General features: G+C 43.9%; 1 protein-coding gene across 1 annotated transcript in view; it reads left to right on the top strand.

Moving 5' to 3' along the window:
- The window catches only part of DCLK3 (doublecortin like kinase 3), a 50,094-nt gene that overhangs the window by 11,296 nt on the left and 13,255 nt on the right, over positions 1-25,543 (top strand). The window contains exon 2 of the mRNA XM_072940964.1: positions 13,203-15,064. Within this exon, the coding sequence (XP_072797065.1) occupies positions 13,203-15,064 (1,862 nt within the window). The remainder of the gene's footprint in view (positions 1-13,202; positions 15,065-25,543) is intronic.

Below are 25,543 nucleotides of genomic sequence, written 5' to 3'. Positions count from 1 at the left end.
CTTTTAAGTGCTCTTTACTGAGGATGTTAGCAAAAGGAAAAACATACTTGAGGGATTTTGATTCTATGGGGAGGCGAGAGTGGGGTTTGAATATCTGCCCATCTCAAGGGGGAAAAAAGGAAAGTTTCATATTTTCCATGCTGCCTTGAGTAACTGTCAAAATTCTCAGCAGTTTCTGGCTAGCTTGCTGTCCCCATCTGAAGGCTGGCATTGTGTTTTTTTAACCTACAATTAACTACTATTCGCTAAGAATTCAAACAGTAATAGTCATATGCTTTCATAGCTTTTTAGGAAAATTTTCTTAACAGTTCTCACAGTTCTTTTCCTACCCTTGAGAATATCAGCTTTTAGTGTAAAAGTTACAAAATTAGATATTAGGAAATTACTGGTAATCACCAAGAACCATTCTTTCATTCACCCAAATGTATATTTATTGAGTGTCTACTATATGCCGCTGTGGTAGGTACAGCAATTTTTAATCAATTTAAATTTTTTTTAATTTCTATTTTTTTTGAGTGGAAGGAGGTAATTAGGTTTACTTATTTATTTGTTCAGTTATTTATTATTAGTTTTTAATAGCGGTACTGGGGATTGAACCCAGGACCTTGTGCATGCTAAGCACACACTCTTATCACTGAGCTATACCCTCCCCCCAATCAACTTAAATTTAAATTTAAAATAGCCACGTGTAGTTGGTGGCTACTGTATTAGACACTGCAGAGCCAGAGAGTTGGGGAGACAGAGGTTAAAGCATCAAATAGATGTTGTACCAGCAATAGTAGTAAGTTTCTATGAAGGAGCAAGACAGGTGAGTGAGGGAGACGGAGTGGGTGGAGTCTTCATACAATGACACATGCATGTTCATATATATTGAGAATGGATTGACTGACGGCCTCTCGGAGAAATGACATTAGATCCATCGCAGACCTGAACAAAGGTCAAAAGGATATGTGTGAAAGAAATAGTCTGAAGACACTCCAGGCATCTCTGGGTCATTAATTTCCTTTTGTTTTTAAATGAAACACGAGAGAAGGGATGCCTTCGAATTTGGAAAAATGCCACAAAGTGCAAAATGCTTAATGCTTGTTCTTTTAAATTTTAAAGACCTTTCATAATTTGGGGGCAGCAGTGTGGATCTATGTTCCCTAGAAGCAGAACGTGAGATAGGGATTCTCATGCCTGTGATTTTGGGGGAAGAGCGGTCAGGAGAAGGGAGGTAATGGAGCAAGGTAAGCAGGGGATGCAGCTAAGCAAAGATGTGGTCCCAGCTGGGAGTTCTGGAGCTTGTCCCACCTTGGGGTAAGGGGTCTTTTGTACCCCTCCCTCTCTCCATCAGTCCATCATTGATTTGGGGCTGCCCCTGTGAAGGTAGAGTTGGGTACGTAACCTCCTGGCTTCAGTCAACAGAAGGTCATTCCTAGTTGAATTGAGCAGTGGTGGCCCTTTCACAGCCAGCATTCCTTAGAGCTGGTGGGTAAGGGGATCTGGGTGGGCCCCTGCATGTCCATGACTGTGCTGGCCCTATCGCATCATGATGACTGAGTAGCTTTAGGTAGATTTGGGGGCAGAAACAGATGAAAAACCCTGAGTACAGGATTGTTTTCATCACCCAGCACATTCTGATGATTGTGAACTCAACTCATAGGCTGTTCTCATGAACATGACTGTGGATTCATTGGGTTCTTTCCTGCAATACTGTTTATGGCTGGTCTACCACATGCCTGGCATTAGGTCTGGGGGTTTGGAATCTTGCCAAGCAAGGCCCATCTATTTAGTAGACTCCATCCCCATCCCTGAAATGACGCATTTTGGCAGATTCCAAGAGACAGCATTGCAAAGAATCCTGAAGAAGCTTAACCGCAGCTCCTGAAAAAGCCAGAAGCTGCCAAGGTTTACCTCTGTCAAGGCTCTGAAGGCAGCAGTCTTTAAAACATTTGTAAATGGTGCTCTCAGAAGGTCTCAATGAAGCACTTGGGCTGTTTAAGGGAACCGTCTAAGTTTCTATACACTGAGGTTGGCTTCTTTTTTTCTCTTTAATTGAAGTATAACCAGTTTGCAATATTGCGTCAATTTTTGGTGTACAGCATAGTGATTCAGTGTATATACATATATTATTCCTTTTCGTATTCTTTTTCATCATAGGCTATTACAAGGTATTGAATATAGTTCCCTGTGCTCTACAGTAGGACCTTGTTGTTTATCTGTTCTATACATACTAGTTTGTATCTGCAAATCATGAACTCCCAATTTATACCTCCACCCCACCTTTCTCACCTGGTAACCACAAGTTTGTTTTTTATGTCTATGAGTCTGTTTCTGTTTTGTAAATAAGTTCATTTGTGTCTTATTTTTTAGATTCCATATATGAGTGATATCCTATGATATTTGTGTTTCTCTTTCTGGCTTACTTCACTTAGTATGACAATCTCCAGTTATATCCGTTTCCTGTAAATGAGGCTGGCTCCTTAATAGAGGAGCTGGCTTGCCTTGGTGCTGCTGTTGTCAATCTGATTTAACCACAAGGTACTGAGTCCTTGCCATATGCAGGCACCCTTATGCCTGTCATCTTGTTACTGTCTTTACCACCATCCTGGGAGGCGGGACTGGTGTGGCCATGTAGGCACCCCTAGCAGTAAGGACCGCTGGATCCTCTGCCATCAGAGGTGTAGGTGAGGCCCCTCTTGGCTCTGGCGCTCCTGGTGGGTATTGGGGCCACTGCTGGAGCTTTATGGTACCTGTAGAATGCAGTCAGGGTCTTGGCACTGTGACTTCCCTACCTTGAAATGAGAGGAAAAGCAAACCTCGTTTTAATTCCCTAAAGGAAGAAAAGTTTATACTTTAATCTGCTTTACCTCAACATCAATCACTCTTTGTTTGGAATCTTAATTCACTTCAGTGAGTTTTTTTTTTTTTTTAGATCATCCTGTCTACGGGGATATCAGGGATAAGCTCAGTTGTTTACTGCCAGCTGCAGGAACACTGGGTGACTCCCTTTTGCCCTGTTGGGATGCTGGCTGGCTTAACAACTAGGGCAGAGCTAAACTGAGGCCACTTTGCTTAGGTATTGACACCCGTTGATGAGTCTGAGTCCTCCTCCATTTCCTCTGGATGATTCTGTGAGCTTTGCTTTTACTCCATGATTACAAATGATATCCCCAAAACATGTCTGAGCCATTGTTCAAAAGGATTCAGGGTCTGTGGAAGAATTACTTCAGTTCTTACAAAATAGCTGTGTGGCCTTGGGCTACTTGTTTACCCTCTCTGGTGTACAGTTATGTCTAAAAATTGAGCATGTTGGGCTACTGGCCCTTTCAGTTCTAATGTGCAAAGATTTTCAGCCACACAGCTTTTCTGTCTAACACGTTTGTATTCATGGCATTGCTTTTGTTTACAAAGGATGCATATTTCAACATAAGCAATTTCTGAGAATTTTTTAGCCAGTAAATTCAATCGATCATGTAATAACCATGTCTTGAATATTTATGTAAAGTTCGTCCTCAGTCTGGTATATCTAAACCTCACATAAATAGCACAGTGAAACTACTCAGGTTATTTACTTCTTCTTGCGTAAACTGTGGCAATATGTATCTTCTGTAGAACCCATCCATTTCATTAAGTTGTCTTATTTATTGGCACAAAATTATTCGTGATGTTCCTTTGCTATTATTTTCCATAAGCAGCCCCGGTGTTCTTCAAATGTGTCATTTCTCCTGAATATGAATGAAAACTATATATTTGGGGGGAACATTTCCTCTTAAATTGTTTTACTCACTTGCTGTTTAACTATACATTGTACATGGAGGTTGTCTTATCAAGAAGTCAAAATCATTTAAACGCTGCTTTCTAAAGAACCCACAGGCTCTTTACCTCCTCTGTCCTTACGATGATGGACAGCAGAGTTATGTGCCTGCACCACAGATAAGCATCTGACAATGAGAGGTGAGAGTCTGCAGGGAGGCACTGATGGATGGGTCAAACATTCCAAGTGTCTTTACATCAATCTGTGGTCCATCCAACCAGAGCATGGAGACATAGAAAAATGAGATAGATGTGCTCAGTCTCTCTAGAAAAAAGAAGATGGAGGAATTTGCTTTTCAAATGATTTCTGCAGCCTCACCTGTAGGGAACTGGAGCATGGTGAAGCTCTGTCCAGCCCAGGTTTGAATTATGACACAGGCTGGTGGAGACCAGGGGGCTGGTGAGGGCCTTGGGGTGTGATAACCAGACAGAAAAAGGAAAATGTGACATCTTATAGGCATCAAGTCAGCTGGAGACTGGTCCCAAGGTGGGGTGTACTTTCTTGCTCCCCTTCCAAATAAACCCACCTACAGAGTCTCCCTGAACAGTACTGAGAAAAGCAAAACTCAGCCCAAACCAAGGTTTTTGTGAATTTGTGAGCTGCAGCAGGCTATTCGGATTAAAAATTCAGGTCATGGGAAACAACAGCCCGGCCTGGGAGCTGTGCCGTCTTGGAATTTTACTGAGTGAGAGGTGATACCCCAGGGATGAGATCACGGGTGAGTTGGGGAGTGCTGGGAGGAAACGTTAAACCCGGGGGTGAGACTGAAAGATAAGCCCTCCCCAGGGGAAGCCTCAGTCAAAGCAAAGCGGTATCACATGTCACAAAGAAGGACACCGTGAGGGACAGGGTGGCATGAAGGGAGGCTTTGCAAACAGTGACACACGGAGCCTTAGGCAAATAAAGGAGCATCCAGGCTTCCTGCGAAGGAGCCACTGGGAGAGGGGAGAAGGGTTCATCTGGAGGAACATTGGTTGAGAGGAGGTTATTACTGTGGTCACTGGAATGTCTGAGGCCTCACCAGCCCTGAGAGCCAACCAGGCTGTGTTAATATTAATGCCCAGTGTGGAGTCCCAGCAGCCCTGCCTGCTCTCACAGGACCTCAGCCAGCATCCTTGGAGTCCCCAGGGGAGGATGTCACCTGTGCTCAGGTACATCCGGGCTCTTGTTCTTCCTCTAGTGGTGATGTCACTCCTCACATCCCCCTCCCTTGCTGTCTTCCGGCTGCCAATATGTCCCCACATCGCCCCCTTCTGCTGTGCTGGGGAAGGCAGGTGGCTGCTTCTCTGCTTATTCTGTTGTCCCTTGTCACCTGGGTCCCAGGGCCTCACACAGTCCTTGATACACAGCTCCTTCAGCGTCCATCCCTAACCCTGTGCTCCAGGGATTGGAGGGCAGGGCACAGGTGCCAGGCTGTCCCCTCATTTGTCTTTGCCCCTCTGCCTGATCTCCTCCCAGATGCCCATGATGCCTGGATGCAAAACACCTCCTTTCCCTTCCTTGGCCCACTCCCTTCCTGCCTATCTGGCAACAGGTGCAAATAGGTCCCAGCACTGGAGAAATAACCCCAGCACCAGCCACTGGCCAACCCTGGATCCCAGTTTGGATTTGGTTGGGACACGCTGTCACGCTTACAGGGTTAATCAAATATATATGTACTAGTTCAGGGACCTTCTGTTCTCTCTCGCCGTGGTCTGCATATTTTGGTTCTACTAACCAGTTTGATGAAGTAAGAGACAGTCTAAAACTTCTCAAACTTGAATGGGCATCAGATCATCTGGGGATCTTGTTACAGTGTAGAATCTGACTCTGCAGATCTGGAGCAGGGTCTGAAATTCTGCATCTCTAACAAGCTCCCAGTGGATACTGATGCTACTGGTTCACTTCGGGTGGTCAAATTCTAGATCACACCCCTCACCCCCATTTCTGTTGGCTGTACTTAAACAAAACCCTTTGGCAAGGAAATCATGACTGGACTTGGTGTTTCATTGCACTGTTCATGTCATGTTTTGATTACCTAGCACATATCACTTATTCTCATTATAGGAATAAAGATACTTTTAAAATTTGTTATAACACTGCTTTAAGGAAGCAGTGTATGGGTCACTTTTAAATTGCATATGGTTGACCAGTACTCCCAGAAGGACACTCGGGAATTTCTCTCTTTAACTTTGCTTCTCAAAATGTGGTCCATGGGCCAGCAGCATTGGCATTACCTGGGACCCTATTAGAGCTGCAGAGTCTTGGCTCCACCCTAGACCTGGACTGACTGAATTCGGACTGGCACTTTAACACAGTCCCAGGTGGTGTGTGTGCAGATTAGCATTTGAGAAGCCCTGCCCTGTAGAACATAAGAACATCAGAACATTGGATATTGGGGCCTCTGGTTTTGCCATTTGAGCGGGATGCTCAAAGTCAGAGACAACAGGAAAAGTTCATATTTCGGTCATTGGTCCTCTGTCCTGGGGTGACCTGGGATGTCTGGGGAGAAAGAAGAATACCTTCCGGCTTGCATGGAGCATGAAAGTTCTTCAGACAAAATAAAACCAGTGGAGGAGGAAGTGGGAGCTGTGATGTGATGATGAGATGGGTCATGTATGCGGGCCCAGATCAGGGTGAGCAGGAAACTGAGGCAGGGAGGATGAGAATTATTGAGGGGGTCAGAGATGAGCTTTAAAAATGAGGAAAGACATGCAAGCTTGTTCACTTTAGAATATCCTTGTAAACAAAAGAGGCCATACATAAATGCATCACAATTTCAAGGCAGCTGGGACAGTAAATTTCATCAATCAAATCAAATAAATCAGCGAGTAGCTTAGGAAAAGTCTGTCAGGCATGTGTTGTAACAAGGACTGGCAAACATCCCTTACTGAGACTGTATGGGGCTCTTGTGCCAATATGCTGGGAGGCACTTGGGAAATTGGCATGAGTTGGTCAGCAGATAAAAGACAAGCCAGAGCAGGGGCGCTTCTGAGATGACAGCAGGAAGAAATCTTTTTAATTACCGCTTCTGATATCTCAGTTGTTGTCCTGCTGATAATCAAGAAGATGAGGTAGTGATGGTGTTAATTACAGACTGAAATGTCATTAGCAATGGCAGGCAATAAATAGCTCGATATTTCACTTTATTACCTTACCTTTATTAATTGCCCCAGTTTTGATCAGTATAGATGTTGATCAGTCTTCCTAACTACATAACTATCAGTTTTAAAGCTTAGTGAAAGGCTGCATTCCAATTTTTTATTCGTTTAGGAAACCCTCCTTGGGATGTTTGCATAATCAAATGTAAGTTCGCAAATGTTTCTCCTGCCTCATATTTGCATCTGAGTAAAATGAGTTTGTTCTCAAACAGCCCTTGGAAAAGGCCCAGGACAAATGATTACTCAGTGAAAAGGAAAATGATTTCAGCCAGTCCTGTTCTATCTGCCACACAAGAATGGAAGTGAATTCTCTTAGCACTGCCTACTGAGGCCACAAGTGATCAGTCTGGTGACAACACCCAGAAATAGGAGGCTGATAAAAGGAAAAGTATTTCAAGTGAAGTGTCCCTGCGAGGAAGGGGAATTACATGCCACTCGAAGCATTGACTTATTTTCCAGGGGTTTTCGTGTTGTTTCATTGCCTATTTCCAGATGTTTGAAAACACCAATCTCCCGTTTCATTAAACTCATAATCTGTAAATGCTTAAAGAGTGATTATGTATGACTTATGTCCTCTAGCAATTCGGGTGTGATTCTCCCATTTCTTGTATATATATATTTTTATTGAAGTAGAATCAGTTTACAATACTGTGTCAATTTCTGGTGTACAGCACAATGCTTCAGTCATATGTGAACAGACATATATTCATTTTCATATTCTTTTTCACCCTAAGTCGCTACAAGATACTGAATATAGTTCCCTGTGCTATACAGTATTAACTTGTTGTTTATCTATGTTATGTATACTAGTTAGTATCTACAAATCTCAAACTTCCAATTTATTCCTTCCCACCGCCTTCCCTACTGGTAACCGTAAGTTTAATTCTCCCATTTCTTTTTCTAGTGTGTTATTCTAGGGGCCAAGGTGAGAATTCCAAGGTTAATGCTGACTTAGACATAGTCTTTCCTTGTGCTGTAATTAGACAGATGGATTATGGTTTAGAAATGACTAGGAAAAGGTACACTCCCTTTGTTCTGCTTACAGAAGATGAGTAAAAGATTAATGTTAGCAGTATGTTTTTAATTGTGTTTTTCTTGATCTTAACCTTGATGATTCACTGCCTGAACAGAGTGATAATAAATGATTAGGAAGGAAGGTGGGTTAGCCCTTCTGGCAGCCCTTTCAGTGTAATAAGGTGGAGCGGGGACCATTGTGGAATTGGGTTATGTTAATCCATCTGAATTGTGGTGGCAGATAGAAGGCACAGTTGCTGGGAGCCAAAGCCATTTAGAGGTAATAGCAGCAAAATGCCTGGTGCAGATAATGTGTTTATTGGCTCACAGCAGTCAGAGAATCCTGGGATCAGTGAGCAGGAAGTTTATCTCCCCGCAAGAGCCATTTGCTGAGATTTGCCTGAGTCTTTCTCTTAATATCCTGTCCCTACTGGTTTCCTATTTCAATCGCTACATGAATGACAAATTCAGCCCGCTGTGTCATATTTAGCATTGTGACCTCTTTGCCCTTGACGTGTACTTGGATTTGGGGGACATTCAAGGTTACAGGACCCGTTCTGTTACAGAGGGAAGAAAACAAACACAAACACAGTTTGAGTGCCCTGCTCTGTGCTAAGCAGTGTGCTGGGTGCCCTCAGCAGGAGTGAGAGACCAGGTTTGGCCAATGTGGAAACTGAGATTCAGAGAGGTTACACAGCATCCCAAGGTCACACAGCTATTCAGAGCCTGGTAGAACCAAGTTTTAATGAACCCAAATTTGAATGAGGGTTTCTGACTCCATGGTCACGTTCTTTGCACAGCTCTAAAATGATGCTTTCACAAAACTCTGGAGGCAGGTACCTGTGTCAGCTGTTCTTCATAAATGCTGCACTGGCACATTTCTTTGGAGTCAATGTCTGTGATCGTGTTTTCTTTCACGTCACTTGTTTCATCTAGTTCAGGTCTGTTACAGGGTGTGTCCCGGTGTGGAAAGTAGTAACACTCAATCATTTACAAGGAAAACTGGACTGAGGCTTGATATACACGTTTGATGTTAGGGTTGGGAACGGGTTTCCCAAATCTCGAGTGCTTACTCTACGTGGTAGGCAGAGTAGGGGAGTTGGCGTAATCCACACGCTCTGCCTTTGGAGAGCCTAAGCGAAGTTGAGAGGGAGAATATTTACACCTGTGAAGATGGAGTACCAATCAGCTGAGGTGTGTAGAACGAAGGGTCTCAGGCATTCATGCCAAAGGCTGGTTTAATGAGTGACCGGGGCTTCAGGGGAGGGAGCTCTGACTGTGACGGGGAGGGTCGGGGAGGTTTGGCGGTGGATACCGGTCTTCCGTCTTGCATGATGGTGAGGCTTGGATGGGTGGGAGGAGTGAGGGGAGAGTGGGGTTGGGGGTGAGTGGGTGAGGACGAGGGGGCACTCCTGGACGAGGGAGCGCCTTACATGCCAAGCTGAGGACTTTGGGTTTAACCCACAAGGATGGTAATAAGGAGCACCGTAAGTCCGTGAGCAGAGGGGTGGCTCAGGGAGAGCAGGGCTTGTAGCAGAACATGCGTGCATGGGCTGGATGGGTGCCGGGGAGAAACCCCATCCACATTTGTATTTGGGGTGCTTCAGGCCGAAACAGCAGTATTGCCAAGTGGAGGTCAGTTTGTGTTGCTGTAGGAAGTGAACAGAAAAACCGAAGTTACGAGAGCATCCTTTCCCGGCATCACCTCCCGGGTGGTGCTGGCTGGGTGGCTGAGGACTGGAATTAGGATGCTTAATTTTTACAGTCTATACCTTCGTTAACTATTTATTGTTGCTATGGGGACAGAGCAGGGGTTATTGTCCTGGATCACGTTAGGCTGAGCCATGTGAAGTTTCCATTTTTTGGTAATTGGAAGAACTACTGGCGATTTCATATGGTTCCGCGTAATCGATTTTGTAAGTTGTTGTTGGAGACAGGCAGACGTAGCCTGGCCTTTGGCTTTCTGGTTGGGTTATCTGGGGTGGCTCCTGGGATCATGCCATTTACAGTCAGCCTGAAAGTACTTGGGGCGTTGTTTTCCTTGGGAGATGGGACTGTTCCTGGAGACAGAGCCCAGGGATGTGCCAGGGTCTTCCTCTCCCTAACGTTTGCTCTCCCTGCCAATGGACCAGATATTTAGAGGCTCCTGATTTTTCTTCTCTTCTTTAAAGAAGGAAAATCTGCTCTGGACCAAGAATTTTAAAGGAGGAAGGAAGGCTTGTGGAAGAGAGGTTAAAAATAATTGCATCTTGAGGCTGTGTTTTCCTAGTACTCCCCAGTAGCATGATGCAGACAGAACCAGACGTGCCATTTCTGTAGCTCCCAGTTATGCTGGGGAGGCGGGGAGGAGGGGGACTGAGTTCTTACTCTGGCCCCAGATTGCAGAGGCTTTAGGTGAATTTGAGAATACCTGGGCCGTGGGCTGCACATGCCTGATGGTGGTAGGACGGAGGCTGAGCTGCACTGTCTTCATATCCTTTGTGTCCGCGCCCTGGGATGGGGCCACTCCTGTGGAGCCTCTCCTGGATTCAGGGCTGGAGCATGCCCAGAGTGCTCTCCTAACCCCTGGAGACGGGACAGATTCTGAGCTAGGGTCTGCTGCAACCAGCTGGGCACAGAGTGTGCACCCTCTCCCCACCCCAGCTCTGGGGACTGCAAGCCAAGTCATCTGTCACTACGCCCAAACTCCACAATTTCACTGTTTGGGACCTTGAGGTCTCATCATGACTTGCCTCTCTGTCATCCTGTGTCACCACTCAACATGTGACCCACAGTGTCTGTCCTGTTCCTGGAGTCCTGTTGTGTCTCCTGACATCCCATAGCGGACCTCCTCGGAATCCCCTTCCACACGAAATTCTCCTGCATCCCTAATGTCACAGAATACCCCTTTGTCCTCCTAGTTCTCCCCCGAAACTTCCTTGGAGTAGAGAAGTCTTTTCCCTTTATTTAGCCTGGAGAATATGTATCGAAGGTCCCACTGTGTGAGAAGCACCGTAAGGAAAACAAGCGAGAACCCTTAGCCCCTTTGTACACATGCGTTTGAAGGTCTCCTTCCTTGGCACCTTTCCTGTTCCTTAGGGAAACACAAACTAGTATTTCTGCTGGGGACCTCTCTCCTTCTCTATTAGCATCAATGTCTCAGCCAAAAATGGAGGCAGATCAGAGAGAATAGCAGATGTCCATAAATAGTTTAACTGTAAGTGTGGTTGTTAAGCTCATAAATTTATGGCATGTGGGAAGAGCTGTCCCAGTCACTACTTGTCATCTAATCAGACACCTGTGTCTAGATGGAACTTCATCCTGGAACAGATTGTATGTTATAATTAAAAACACAAAAAAACATTTTGTGTAAATACGCTGGGCCAAATTGCCCATCCTGGCGCCACCGGAGTTTCTGCCACAATTCAAATGCACTTAAAAAATAATTATTTTTAACTTCTTTTTAAAGGAAGCATAATCGGCAGATTCATGCATGTAGGATAAGACCTAGGGATCCTGTGGGGGTAATTTTAATAGTTTGCAGCCCACCCTCAGGGCTCACTTGAGTTACACATTCTGTCGTTTTCCTGTTGTCCTTTCCTGACCTGAACAGAAATGGAAATTGAACCACTTCTGTCTCCACTACAGGCATACCTCAGAGCTATTGTGGGTTTGGTTCTGGAGAACTGCAGTGAAGCCAATATCCCAAAAAAGCCAGTTACACAAATTTTTTGGCTTTGCAGTGCATGTAAAGGTTATGTTTACACTCTGCTGTGGTCTGTTAGGTGTGCAATAGCATTAAGTTTAAGAATAACAATGTATGTATCTTAATTTAAAAATATTTTGTTGCTAAAAAATGCTAGCCATCGTCTGAGCCTTCAGGGAGTCAGAGTGGTGACACCTAATATCACAGATCACAGATGACCGTAAAAAATATAATAATAACAAAGTTTGAAATATCGTCAGAGTTACCAAAATGTGGCACAGAGACAAGAAGTGAGCACATGCTATTGGAAAAATGGTGCCGATAGACTTGCTTGATGGCACAGATTTTCAATTTATAAAAAATGTGGTATCTTTAAAGCATAAGAAAGTGAAGCACAAGAAAATGAGTTGTGGCTCGGTACACTTGATCAGGAAGTACAGAGTCCTCTTTCCTTCATTTATTCTGTTTATCAGGAAACACCATGAGAGTGAGCACCTCATTATTAAAGCTCTAAACATGAATATATATGTTTAACGGAGATACTGGGGATTGAACCAGAACCTCATGGATGGTAAGAATGCACTCTACCACTGAGCTATAACCTTCCCCTCAAATATGAATATGACGTTGGTTTCTTTCTTTCCTTTTTTTAAAAACGAGAGGAAAAACCATTTGGAGAAGATCACCATGTCATGTTGGCCCATGAGTTCCTGTGATAGCAGGTGAAGCTGTGCATGGTAGACCTCTACTTTATTGACAGATTACATTGCTACCAAAGTGAAATGAGCATCCAAGAGAGATATTAAGAGTGTCAGGACAGTATTAATGCCTGGCAATCACCGTGCCCTTACTGTGTGTCAAGCACTCCTTTCAGTGAACTGTAATCATTTTCTCATTTACTCTTCACAAAAATCCTGGGAGGCAGGTGTTATCATTCATAGATGAAAAAACAGAACTCATGTGATTTGCCCAAGTTCACCCAAAGAGTCAATGCCCCCCCAGGATTCAAATCCAGACCTGTGTCAAACTCTGTGATCAGAACCTCTTCACATATTGCCTCGCCTTGGGTGGGTTGAAAAATGAAGCTGAGAAAACTGTTCTTGGCAAAGAGGTGGGTAAGATTTGAGGTCTTTAAAGGTCCAGAAAGTTCTGATCTTTCATTGGTGTTTCCTGGGCAGCAAACCTTGGACCTTTTATCTCGGTTGTAGATCCTCGAAGGTCCGCTCACTTCAGGGTCGTGGAAGTTGTGTTCATGGTCAGACCTTGCTGAGAAGGGGCCACTGAGAGATAGCCCATCCTGGGGGGTTCCTGGGAGACCTGGGGGAGCCAGGCCCGAAGGCTGTCCACATCAGGCCTGAAGTGGACACTGTTCTGCACGTCTGGTCTCTCATGAAGACTGGGGATTAGACCTAACGTGTAAAGGCACCATCGTTTCAAGCAGATCCCCTAAAGAGCACACTTCTAACCTGTAACAGAATCAGCCATCTTTGGTAACGGTTTGGTGCAGGTCAGAGGGCTCTTTGAACCCATTTGACCAACACTGTGTTGTCCCTTCCTCCCACAGGACATCGAGGCCTATGTGACCATTCTCTAAAGTACTTAAGCTCGAAGATCACGGAGCGGAAGCTGCAGGGCACGTGGCTGCCAGCTGGCCGAGGGAGCCTGGAGAAACCATTACTGGGGCCACGCGGCTCCGAGGTGCCTGTGTTCAGCCCCCAGTGTGGCCTTCACCCCGTCCACGCTGAGAGCAGCCCGCTGAAGCCCCGGGTTGTGACCGTGATCAAGCTGGGCGGGCACCCCCTCCGCAAGATCACGCTGCTTCTCAACCGGCGCTCAGTGCAGACCTTCGAGCAGCTCTTGGCCGACGTCTCAGAGGCCCTGGGCTTTCCCCGATGGAAGAGTGACCGCGTGAGGAAGCTGTTCACCCTCAAGGGCAGGGAAATCAGGAGTGTGTCTGAGTTCTTCAGGGAGGGGGATGCTTTCATCGCCATGGGCAAGGAACCACTCACGCTGAAGAGCATTCAGGTGGCTGTCGAGGAACTGTACCCCAGCAAAACCCGGGCCCTGACCTTGACCCAGCACGGTCGGGCCCCCTCGCCAAGGCTGAGAAGCCGGCTTTATAGCAAGGCTCTGAAAGGGAGTCACCATGGTGGGGAAACGGAGACCAAGAGCTGTGGTGAGGCTGCCAGATCCCAGGCCACCGTCAGACTTCTGGGGAAGACCCCTGGGGAGGACAGGCTGAGGGCCCGGAAGATGTGGGTCAGAGGCAAGAGGGAGCCTGAGCCTGATAGCAAGGTGCCCAGGGAAGCCACTCTGGAGAGGGAGGCCAGCGGAGAGAAGCACCTGGGGGTAGAGATTGAAAAGACGTCGGGTGAAATTATCAGGTGTGAGAAGTGCAAGAGAGAGAGAGAGCTCCAGCAGGGCCTGCAGAGGGAGCGGCTCTCCCTGGGCACCAGTGAGCTGGACCTGGGCAGGTGTCCACGCTACGACGTGGACAAGCTGGTGAGGACCAGGAGCTGCAGGAGGTCCCCCGAGGAGAAGCCCCAGGGTGCAGAGGAAGGCTGGAAGGAGGGCCACAGGGGCAGTCCCGGGCACCCCCCTCAGGAGCTGGGGAGACCCAGCAAAAACACAGACAAGAAAGAAGACAGAGACCCCAGAGGCCAGGAGGGCCATCCCCCAGCATCAGCCAAGGCCAAGAAGGACCTGGGGGAAGTTCAGCCTGGCCGAGAGGAGGGGCCAAGAGACAGGAAGAAAGACAGCAGGAGCGCAGGCAGGAGCAGGCAGGGAGGTTGGCCTCTGAAGGAGCATCAGGCCGACCTTGACCTGGAGAAGCTCCCCAGGACGCAGAGGGATGAGCAGGAGGTGGAGAAGGAGAGGAAGCTAGGGATGTCCAGAGGGAGAAAGATGGTACTCCAAGACGAGCCGCCGGCCAGGCTAGAAAAGGAGTCCAAGACGAGGCCAGAGGAGAATAAGGCCGAGCGGCCAGGCGGCAGGAGGCGGCGGCCCGCGGGCATCCTGGCGGCCGACGTGCGGAAGCAGTACGAGACAGGCCGCGTGATCGGGGACGGGAACTTCGCGGTGGTGAAGGAGTGCAGGCACCGCGGGACCCGGCAGGCCTACGCCATGAAGATTATCGACAAGTCCAAGCTCAAGGGGAAGGAGGACATGGTGGACAGCGAGATCCTGATCATCCAGAGCCTCTCTCACCCCAACATCGTGAAACTGCACGAAGTGTACGAAACTGACACGGAGATCTTCCTGATCATGGAGTATGTGCAGGGAGGAGACCTTTTCGATGCCATCATAGAAAGTGTTAAGTTCCCGGAGCGCGACGCCGCCCTCATGCTCATGGACTTGTGCAAGGCGCTGGTCCACATGCACGACAGGCGCATAGTCCACCGCGATCTCAAGCCAGAAAACCTGCTGGTAAGGCCGGCCCTGCTGCCGTGGGAGAGGGCGTTATAAAGTCCGGGATCCAGGGAGAAAAAGAAAATATATATATATATATATATATATATATATTTTATATATATTTATATATATTATATATATATTTTATATATATTTATATATATATGTCAATTTACAATGTGTTAATTTCTGGTGTATAGCATAGTGATTCAGTTATATATATATTCCTTTTCATACTTTTTCATTATAGGCTATTACAAGGTATTGAATATAGTTCCCTGTACTATACAGTGGGACCTTGTTGTGTATCTATTTTATATATAGTAGTATATGCAAATCCTGAACTCCAAATTTATTCCTCCCCACTCTCTTCCTTCCCTGATACCCTTAGGTTTGTTTTGTATGTCTGTTGAGTCTGTTTCTGTTTTGTAAATAAGTTTGTGTTCTTTTTTTTTTTTAGATTCCACATATGAGTGATAGCATATGGTATTTTTCTTTCTCTTTCTGGCTTACTTCACTTAGTATGATGATCTCCAGGTCCAACCATGTTGCTGCAGTTGACATTATTCTTTTTTATGGCTGAGTAGTATTCCATGCAAGATACAGGAAATATTAATTGCCTCTTATTCTGTTAGCCTTATGTACTAGAACATTACCTTTGTGGTCTTTTTTAAAATAACATATTCCAAGATTTAAAATCTTGGTTATAGTTCATAAGTTGCTGACATAAATGGGTTTTGATTAAATTATTGAAAAAGAAATGTTCTGATTTTTAAAAATTGAAGTATAGTCAATTTACCGTGTTGTGTTACTTTCTGGTGTACAGCAAAATGATTCAGTTATACATATATATTCCTTTTAATATTCTTTTTTGATATAGGTTATTACAAGATATTGAATATAGTTCCCTATGCTATACAGTAAGATCTTGTTGTTTATCTAGAAAACTTACAATTGAAATAAAAAGGAAAATCTTTCCTCATCCCTTAGAGAAAAATATTTTCACCTTGACAGTGACCAAGTGGAACTAATTTCTTGGGCATGTGCACCTCTGGCCTAGGTGCTAGGGGTGTCTGCTGCTAGTAGCTTCCCCTGCAGGCTTTGAGTCCACCCTCCCACTGACGGCCCCCTGCCCCGGCCCTCTCCAAGTTGCCATCTTGCCACAGGAATTCAAAAGGTTCAGCACTGAAGAGACCCATGTGTGGTGTGGGTAAGAGGCTGGCTCTGGAGTCAGATAACCTGAGTCTGAATCCTGGCATTCTTGGTTGCTTGCTCGAGCATAAGTCCTTCACCTCTCCGAGCCTCTGTTTCCTTGTTTATAAAAGAGAAATAGTCCTAGTACTTATCTTGGAAGAGGAAGAGAAAAGCAGCCCCTGACCACCAGGACCTGGCCTGGCGCTCGGAGCTCAGCTGTGCTGTTCTGTCATGAACGTACAGAACGTCACAGAACACCAGCATCAGATGAGGCCACACCGTGAGCCTGATGGGTCAAGACCAAAGTAAGACCTCCTTATAATCATGTCCAAAACCAGACAAGAGCAAAGATGGTCCAAATCACAAGTGTGGCTACGTAATTCCTTTCTGGCTCCTGTGATTCACAGCCCCCACTTCATTCCCTCCGCCTCCTAAATAAGAATGACCAAGATGCCTAATCAGAGACTTTCCCTCCCTCCCAATAGTGTCTTGAACTCTTCCTCCAATCACCTAGCACCACCCAAATCTTACAACAGGTTCATTGAACACCCTCTTACTTAGATGCCTGGATCCCAAAGGTGTGCCTTCTCCCTTGTTGCCATGAGTCCATCAACCCAATGTGTACTTGAACTCTAGACGTGTTCCTGGTGGTCTTTGTTGGGACCTCACACTTCACATGCTCACCCTCTGGCCCCTTTAACCTGCTTTGTTTTTCATAGCCCCCATCACCACCTGATATGTTCCATTCTTCTGTTTTCTTTTTCCTCCTGCTGGAAAGTTCTACGACGGCAGGAACATTGTTTTATGTAGACCATACCTGGAAGCCTAGAACAGTTCTGTCACTTGGTGGATACTCAAGAAATACCAGTTGGAGGAATGAATGAATGCAGACCCCAGCTTTTGCTGCCTGGGAAATCCATGGCAGCCGCTAGCATTATCACCACGTTACAAACAAGTCTGATATTAAGGTGGCCATCATGAATAAGCATCCAAAGCCAGATTGCTACAGAGAAAGCCATTAGTGGAGACAGTGATCTCCGTGAGCCACAGTTGTTTTTTAATTTTTTCCTGTGGGGATTTAGCCTGTTTCCTTTAATTTCATGGCTGTTGACCCACCCTGTAAGCATCATCCCAGTACATTCATCTGCCTGTGAACTACTCCCACAAGCAGAATGAAGCTCCGAGTGCATCAAGCTAATTATCTGGTGAAATGAGGTCTTACGTTGACCGCTAAGTCAAGCAACTTTGTTTTTTGCCCAGACTCAGAATTTCAGAACGTTGGCTGGTTGCCTGAGTGTTCTGAATGAACCATTGGATGACTCTCCCTCTGAAGCATTTCATTTTTTGCGTTAGCTGAGTGTCCTCATCCTTTCCTCACTTGCTTTTTGTTTCTGTCTTTTGGACCTGAGCCCAAGTTTTCCCCATGTGCAACGTGCTGGGCACTGTCAATGTTGGGCACTTTGGAACTGCAACAGAGCAGTGTTCTTTATTGATCTCTGATGTTTTTCACTGAGTTGTCTAAGCAGGAGAGAGATTGACTTGAGGCCCAGGTGGGTCCCATGAGCTGAATACATTGAGTACGTGCCTCATAAAGCATCAGGACAGTCATACCAGTTCTTAAGGATGTGGAGTGAGATCATTTATCCCTTAGGATCATTTTCTTTTGGGGACGGTCGTCTGAGCTTGCATTTTCTCAACAAGGTCCTGGAACCAATCTGTAGAGCTGGCCCATCTCTTGGGCAATAGAGTCTGTCACTTGTGTTAAGGGACTTACTTGTCAGCAATTCTTGCGATGGAGACAGTCAGCAATTTCAGATTGCATGGAGAGGTTTGCTTCAGGACGTAGAAAAACTGCAAGGAATACAATTAGTGTGGACAAGTTAACTGCCTCTGGGAAGTCATTTAGCACCTCTGCATGGATTTAAATGTCATCATGTGTGTTTTATTGCACTTAAAGGCAGTGAAGTGTGTGTGAGTGTGTGTGTGTGCGCTGAGAGAGAGGAAAAACTGCAGAGTAGCTATAATTTTTCAGTCTAAATACATAACTTGTTTATTGGCGTTAACAGTAATAGACATTTAGCACCTCTTTTTCTGATTTCAAAGAAACCTCATTTTTTGTTTTCTTAAAATAAAAAAACCCTTTTTTTTCGTGGTGGTCTGGCTCCTTCAGAAGCTACAAAAAGCCACAGGTCTGAGCTGCCTTTGGTGGAAAAGGGTACCATCTTTTCTCCCCTGTGGATAATCTGTCAGCTTGCATTTATCAAAATGAACTGGAAAAAAAAATGAACTGGCCTGTCACATTTATAAACCATGTTTGTCCTTTCTCTGGGTGAGTAAAGTTCAACATATTGTTATGTCAGAGTTTAAATGCTACCTAACGTCAGTCAATGCTTTGTGGGTATTCAGACAGAGCTCTGCATCGTGTTGGATTTGACAACAGCCTTGGTGTTTGGGTTTAGGAAGGTGTCATCTCTACACTTTCTTTTTAACATTTTTTATTGATTTATAATCATTTTACAATGTTGTGTCAAATTCCAGTGTAGAGCACAAGTTTTCAGTTATACATGAACATATATATTTTTTTGGTCACATTTTTTTCTCTGTGAGCTACCATAAGATCTTGTGTATATTTCCCTGTGCTTTACAGTAGAAGGATCTTGTTTATCCTACAATTTTGAAATCCCATCTATCCCTTCCCACCCTCTACCCCCTTGGCAACCACAAGTTTGTATTCTATGTCTATGAGTCTATTTCTGTTTTGTGTTTATGCTTTGTTTTTTTGTTTTTGTTTTTTAGATTGCACATATGAGTGATCTCATATGGTATTTTTCTTTCTCTTTCTGGCTTACTTCACTTAGAATGACATTCTCCAGGAGCATCCATGTTGCTGCAAATGGCGTTATGTTGTCGGGTTTTATGGCTGAATAGTATTCCATTGTATAAATATACCACATCTTCTTTATCCAGTCATCCGTTGATGGACATTTACGCTGTTTCCTTGTCTTGGCTATTGTAAATAGTGCTGCTATGAACATTGGGGTGCAGGTGTCATCCTGAAGTAGATTTCCTTCTGGGTACAAGCCCAGGAGTGGGATTCCTGGGTCATATGGTAAGTCTATTCCTAGTCTTTTGAGGAATCTCCATACTGTTTTCCATAGTGGCTGCATGAAACTGCATTCCCACCAGCAGTGTAGGAGGGTTCCCCTTTCTCCACAGCCTCTCCAGCATTTGTCATTTGTGGATTTTTGAATGATGGCCATTCTGACTGGTGTGAGGAGCTAACTCATTGTAGTTTTGATTTGCATTTCTCTGATAATTGGTGATACTGAGCATTTTTTCATGTGCTTATTGATCTTTTGTATGTCTTCCTTAGAGAATTACTTGTTCAGGTCTTTTGCCCATCTTTGGAATGGGTTGTTTGGTGGTTTCTTATTAAGTCGTATGAGCTGCTTATATATTCTGGAGATCAAGCCTTTGTTGGTTTCATTTGCAAAGATTTTCTCCCATTCCATAGGTTGTCTTTTTGTTTCACTTCTGGTTTCCTTTGCTGTGCAGAAGCTTGTAAGTTTCATTAGGTCCCATTTGTTTATTCTTGCTTTTATTTCTTCTAGGAGAAAATTTCTGAGATGTGTGTCAGATAATGTTTTGCCTATATTTTCCTCTAGGAGGTTTATTGTATCTTGTCTTATGTTTAAGTCTTTGATCCATCTTGAGTTGCTTTTTGTGTATAGTGTAAGGAAGTGTTCTAGTTTCATTGTTTTACATGCTGCTGTCCAGTTTTCCCAACACCATTTGCTGAAGAGACTGTCTTTATTCCATTGTATATTCTTGCCTCCTTTGTCAAAGATGAGTTGACCAAAAGTTTGTGGGTTCATTTCTGGGCTCTCTATTCTGTTCCATTGGTCTATATGTTTTTGTACCAATACCATGCTGTCTTGATGACTGTAGCTCGATAGTATTGTCTGAAGTCTGGGAGAGTTATTCCTCCAGCCTCTTTCTTTCTCTTCAGTAATGCTTTGGCAATTCTAGGTCTTTGATGGTTCCATAAAAATTTTTATTATAATTTGTTCTAGTTCTGTGAAATATGTCCTGGGTAATTTGATAGGGATTGCATTAAATATGTAGATTGCCTTGGGCAGTGTGACCATTTTAACAATATTGATTCTTCCAATCCAAGAGCATAGGATATCTTTCCATTTTTTAAAGTCTTCTTTAATTTCCCTCATCAACAGTTTATAGTTTTCTGTGTATAATTCTTTCACCTCCTTGGTTAGGTTTATTCCTAGATATTTTATTACTTTGGGTGCTATTTTAAAGGCGATTGTTTCTTTACTTTCTTTTTCTGTTGATTCGTTGTTAGTGTAAAGAAATGCCACTGATTTTTGAACGTTAATCTTGTAACCTGCTACCTTGCTGAATTCTTCGATCAGCTCTAGAAGTTTTTGTGTGGACCTTTTAGGGCCTTCTATATATAGTAACATGTCGTTGGCATATAGTGACACTTTTACCTCTTCTTTTCCAATTTGGATCCCTTTTATTTCTCTCTCTTGCCTGACTGCTGTGGCTAGGACTTCCAGGACTATGTTGAATAGGAGTGGTGATAGTGGGCATCCTTGTCTTGTCCCAGATTTTAGTGGGAAGCTTTTGAGTTTTTCACAGTTGAGTACTATGCTGGCTGTAGGTTTGTCATATATAGTTTATATTATGTTGAGATATGTTGCCTCTATACCCACCTTGGCAAGAGTTTTTATCATAAATGGGTGTTGAATTTTATCAAATGCTTTTTCTGCATCGATTGAGATGATCATGTGGTCTTTGTCCTTTCTCTTATTGATGTGATATGTTACATTGATTGATTTGTGTATGTTGAACCACCCTTGTGTCCCTGGGATGAACCCCACTTGGTCATGATGTATAATCTTTTTGTCATCTCTACACTTGATGATATGGTAATTACGTTACAGACTTGGCTGGTCCTCTGAGAGTTAATGTTAGTAAGTATCACCATGGTGACTACTGTCCATTAATTAATGTTCTTCAGGTGCCTTTAATTTAGTGTTCCACACTTGTGTGAGCTTTGTATTATCAAAGTAGCTGTGTCTTCCTTTAATGGATGGCGATTGTATTATGACCTGTCTTTGCTAAACTTAGAGGAGTAATTATGTTAAAACTAACTTTTGGTGACATGGCTGATTGTAGCTGAGGCTGCTAGAGACTTTCAGAATGTGCTCAGAGCTCCTAATGGATCTAGCAAGCTTATCATGTGGTTTTAATCAACAGAAATATTTATATCCGATAATTGGGCCCAAGAGTAAAATTTTAGGCCCATATAGCTGAGCTGTTTCTTCTGATCACACTTCCTGATAAGATACTTCTCTTCCCTTAGGGTTATTTAGGCTCCTGAGATCTTGCAGAAGAAATTTTAATTATGAGAATCTCCAGCTTGCAGAAATATGAGTGTTAATTGCTTCTTCTGCCAGCGTGTGCTCCCTTGGCTGGTTGGAAGGTGCGGTGTGGTGTTGACTGGGTCCTGGGAGGAGGGGAGGAAGCAAATAGGAGCCGGGGAGGTGATGATGACCGGCACAGCCCATGCAGAAGAGGAAGCGGACAGGCCAGGTGACAGCCGAGATACTGCATCTGGCAAAGAAAGCTTAGTGTGAGTGGGGCAGGGGAAGAGGCTGAAGGGATGGCAGAAACGAGTGAGGTCCTTTGAGAACATTTGTCCTGGAATAAGGAAGAGAAGGGACAGGTTCCTGCTCTGGAAACAAGGATGAAAGGAATGAGATGGGTAGGTTGGTGCTGTAGCTCTGGAGAGCTTGAGGCCCGTGGCATCCGGGAGAAATGGTGGTGGGGTGTTGTGGGGACGGGTCACAGTTTGATCAAGGACAAAGGCAGTGCCCTCTTTCTGGCCTCTCGTTGGTTCTAAGTAGAAACAGACGCATGTGACTAGGACAGGACAGTGACTGCTGTCCCAAAGGATGGCAAGGAAAGTCTGGAAGGTTAAAAAATAGCCGAACACACTCCATGACCTTTCTCCCTTTAAAATAAACCTGTCCAATCATTATTATTGAAGTGTAGTCAGTTTATAATGTGTGACAATTATGCTGGTGTACAGCATAATATTTCAGCCATACATGTACATACATATATTCCTCTTCATATTCTTTTTGATTATAGGTTACTATAAGATATTGGATATAGTTCTCTGTGCTATACAGAAGAAACTGTTGTTTACCTATTTTTTATATAGTAGTATCTACAAATCTCAAACTCCCAATTTATCTCTTCCTACCCCCTTCCCCCCTGTAACCATGTTTGTTTTCTGTCTGTGAGTCTGTTTCTATTTTGTAAATAAGTTCATTTGTGCCTTTTTTTCATTTTATTCATCTTAATTCCAGGTTCTTTTTCTACTTCTACTTTTTTTTTTTTAATGGAGGTACTGGGGAATCAACCAGGGCCCATGCATGCTAAGCACGTGCTCTGCCACTGAGCTGTTTCCCTCCCATCTATTTTGACGTACAAGAACAACTCAGTGATCCTTGCTCTATTAGCTAGTGGTTCTGTGATGCATAATTCTCCCGAATCAGCGTGACTTCTCTTCCACCAGTTCCAATGTCCATCTCCTTTCCCCTTAGCTTTCCCGACAGAGGGGTCCACACCCCCTCATGGACGGTCCAAGTAGTCATGAATGCATTTATACATCAGTCACATTAGTTAACAAGTTAATAACAACCATGAAGTGTATCTTGTTAAGATACACTTAATAAAATCAAGAAATGTGGATTTCAGGAAATCCACATGAAATCCCTACAGAAAAAATACAGTAATGCAAGTCGTTAGGTTATCAGCCAATATCGATCATTTTGACAGGAAGACAGCTCAATAAGAGACAGAACTCATCTGGAGAACCTTGGGATGCATTCCACCAGGAAGCATCAGTTATGACTTTAGGTTTCTATCAGTGGGAGTGCCTCTCAGCACCCATTTTAGCAGTTTCCAGGAAAATAAAGAGTGTTCTTAGAGTCAGTGAACCTGTGTATGTCCAGGTTTGACTGCATAGTTAGCAGTTTCAGGAAGTCTTCAAAATTCTAGATCCTGCGTCATCTTGATAATTGGGGTTTTCTTCCTTCTCTTAGTTTCTTTCGAAATAGTCACCTAAGACAGTGCATGTCTGATAAGTTACTGTCTGCAACAAGGGCTACCTAAGAGCATGGTTCATACTTATCAAATTTGTTGAGTACCTTCTATGGTTGTGACCTCATTGTCCCCAAGGAGTCCTGAGGTTCAGGTCACCTGGCGAATAACAGCAGTCTCCCCTGTCCTCCTAACTCTGGTGTTCAAGTGTGTTGTCACCTTTCTAAGAGAATGATTCTCTGAGCCACGTCAGGGTCTAAGATGATGTTTCTGGAAATCCTTTATTTTCAAAATGCCCTGAATCTGAGAGAGCAACTCGGTAAATCTCTTCAACAAGTGTCCGAGGTCTAAGGTCTAGCTGTCTAAATGCTGTAACATGAGACCCCCTGGTTCTAGTTCCTTCAGATGTCCAGCCTGTTAGGGGCTCTGTCAGGGTGTGGAGAGGAAGGGTGGACGGAAAAAAGAAAGAGAGGAGAGGGAGGGATGGATTGCTATAGAGGCGAATATAGACATATCTATATAGATATATATAGAAAGAATATATATATAGTGTGTACACATATATAGATAGTATATATAGAGAGTATATAGACAGACAGTATATATACAGAGGTGTACATTATACAGTATCTATATACAGTGTGTACATTATAAAGTATATATATAGAGAGTATGTACATATATATATAGACAATACATATAGAGAGTATATATATGTAGAGAGAGTGTGTACATAGAGAGTATAAATATATAGAGTATATATAGAGAGAATATAAGAGTGTGTATGTATATGTAGACAGTATATATATAGAGAGAGAATAAATATATAGAGAGAGGAGAGTATATGTATAATATATATAGAGAGAATATAGAGAGTATATATATGTGTATATATATATATATATACAGAGAATATATAGAGAGTGAGTGTGTTTGTGTGTGTGTGTATAGAGAGAGGGAGAGGGGAAAAGATAGTATAAATCCCTCTTAAACTAATTTCTAGTGCACTATTTTGGGCAGTAATACTCCACTTTTCCATATTTAGGCAGATTCTTAAAATCCCTTTCAGTCAGCTGGGTGGGATACACAGAATCGGAGGAAAGGATGATTTGTCTGAGATCTTCCACGGGCTGCTCCGCCAGACCCTGGGCCCACGATGCCTGCTCGAGGTGGTAAATTTCCCCTCTAGGAAACACCTCTGATATTTTGACCTTCTTAGGTCTCAGGGACCACTGGAGGCCCATGAATAGTTAATGCTGACCACAGCAATAGTCATTCTGTTTGTTATAACTTTGGCTTTACTGGGTAGGGCCTTGACCTTTAGAATTTTGCCAAATACCATTCGTGGGCTTATAATCATGCACATAAAATTCCTACATTGGCACTATCCAACGGAACTTTCTGTGATGCTGAAAAGGTCCCATATCTGTACTGCCCAGTAGGTAGCCACCAGCTGTGTGAGCACTCGAAATGTACCTTGGAGGTCTGCAGAACTGAACTTTAAATTGTGTTTAAAAATAGTCACATGTGGTTGTGGATACTGTACTAGACAACACAGCCTTTATCCCATGTTTTATTTTTTATATCACTTATCACTCCCTGACTTTTTATAACACTTAACACACAACCCAGGGACACATTCACCTGAATATTATTTATTAATAGACAGAAGGCTTCACAAGAGCATAGACTTTATCCATTTCATCCTCTGCTGTATTCCAGGTACCTAGAACAGTGCCTGGCACATGTGGGCATCTTATTAATATTTGTTGAATAAATGTGAGATGTTAAGTAGAAAAAACCAACCTGGCATGCTGTGTAAACACCAAAGGCATGTCAGTGACCTGTCCTGTGACGGTTCCCAGGGAAAACTGTCCCCAGTGATTTTTTTTCTGTCATTTTTGTTTTACAGTATTTTTTGCTGTTGAAATGTAGATTGATTTTAGGCATTGGCGTTTCGTTGTAAATTGGTTTCTAAGATCATTTCAGGCCTCACAGCCGATTGGAAAGGAAACCTTGGAGGGAAAAGGCCAGAGGAACCTTGCAGGACCAAGTGAGAAATCAAGTAAGAAGTCGTCAAAAACAAGCCTTATCTGCATTGATTAGTCTTAGAGTAGCCACTTGCCGTTTGGTTTGTTCACTGCTGCCCTCTTCTGATCAAAGATG

The sequence above is a fragment of the Vicugna pacos genome, chromosome 17 (assembly GCF_048564905.1).
Source record: "Vicugna pacos chromosome 17, VicPac4, whole genome shotgun sequence".
NCBI classification, from domain to species: Eukaryota; Metazoa; Chordata; class Mammalia; order Artiodactyla; family Camelidae; genus Vicugna; species Vicugna pacos.
This window is presented reverse-complemented; position numbering and strand designations above follow the sequence as displayed.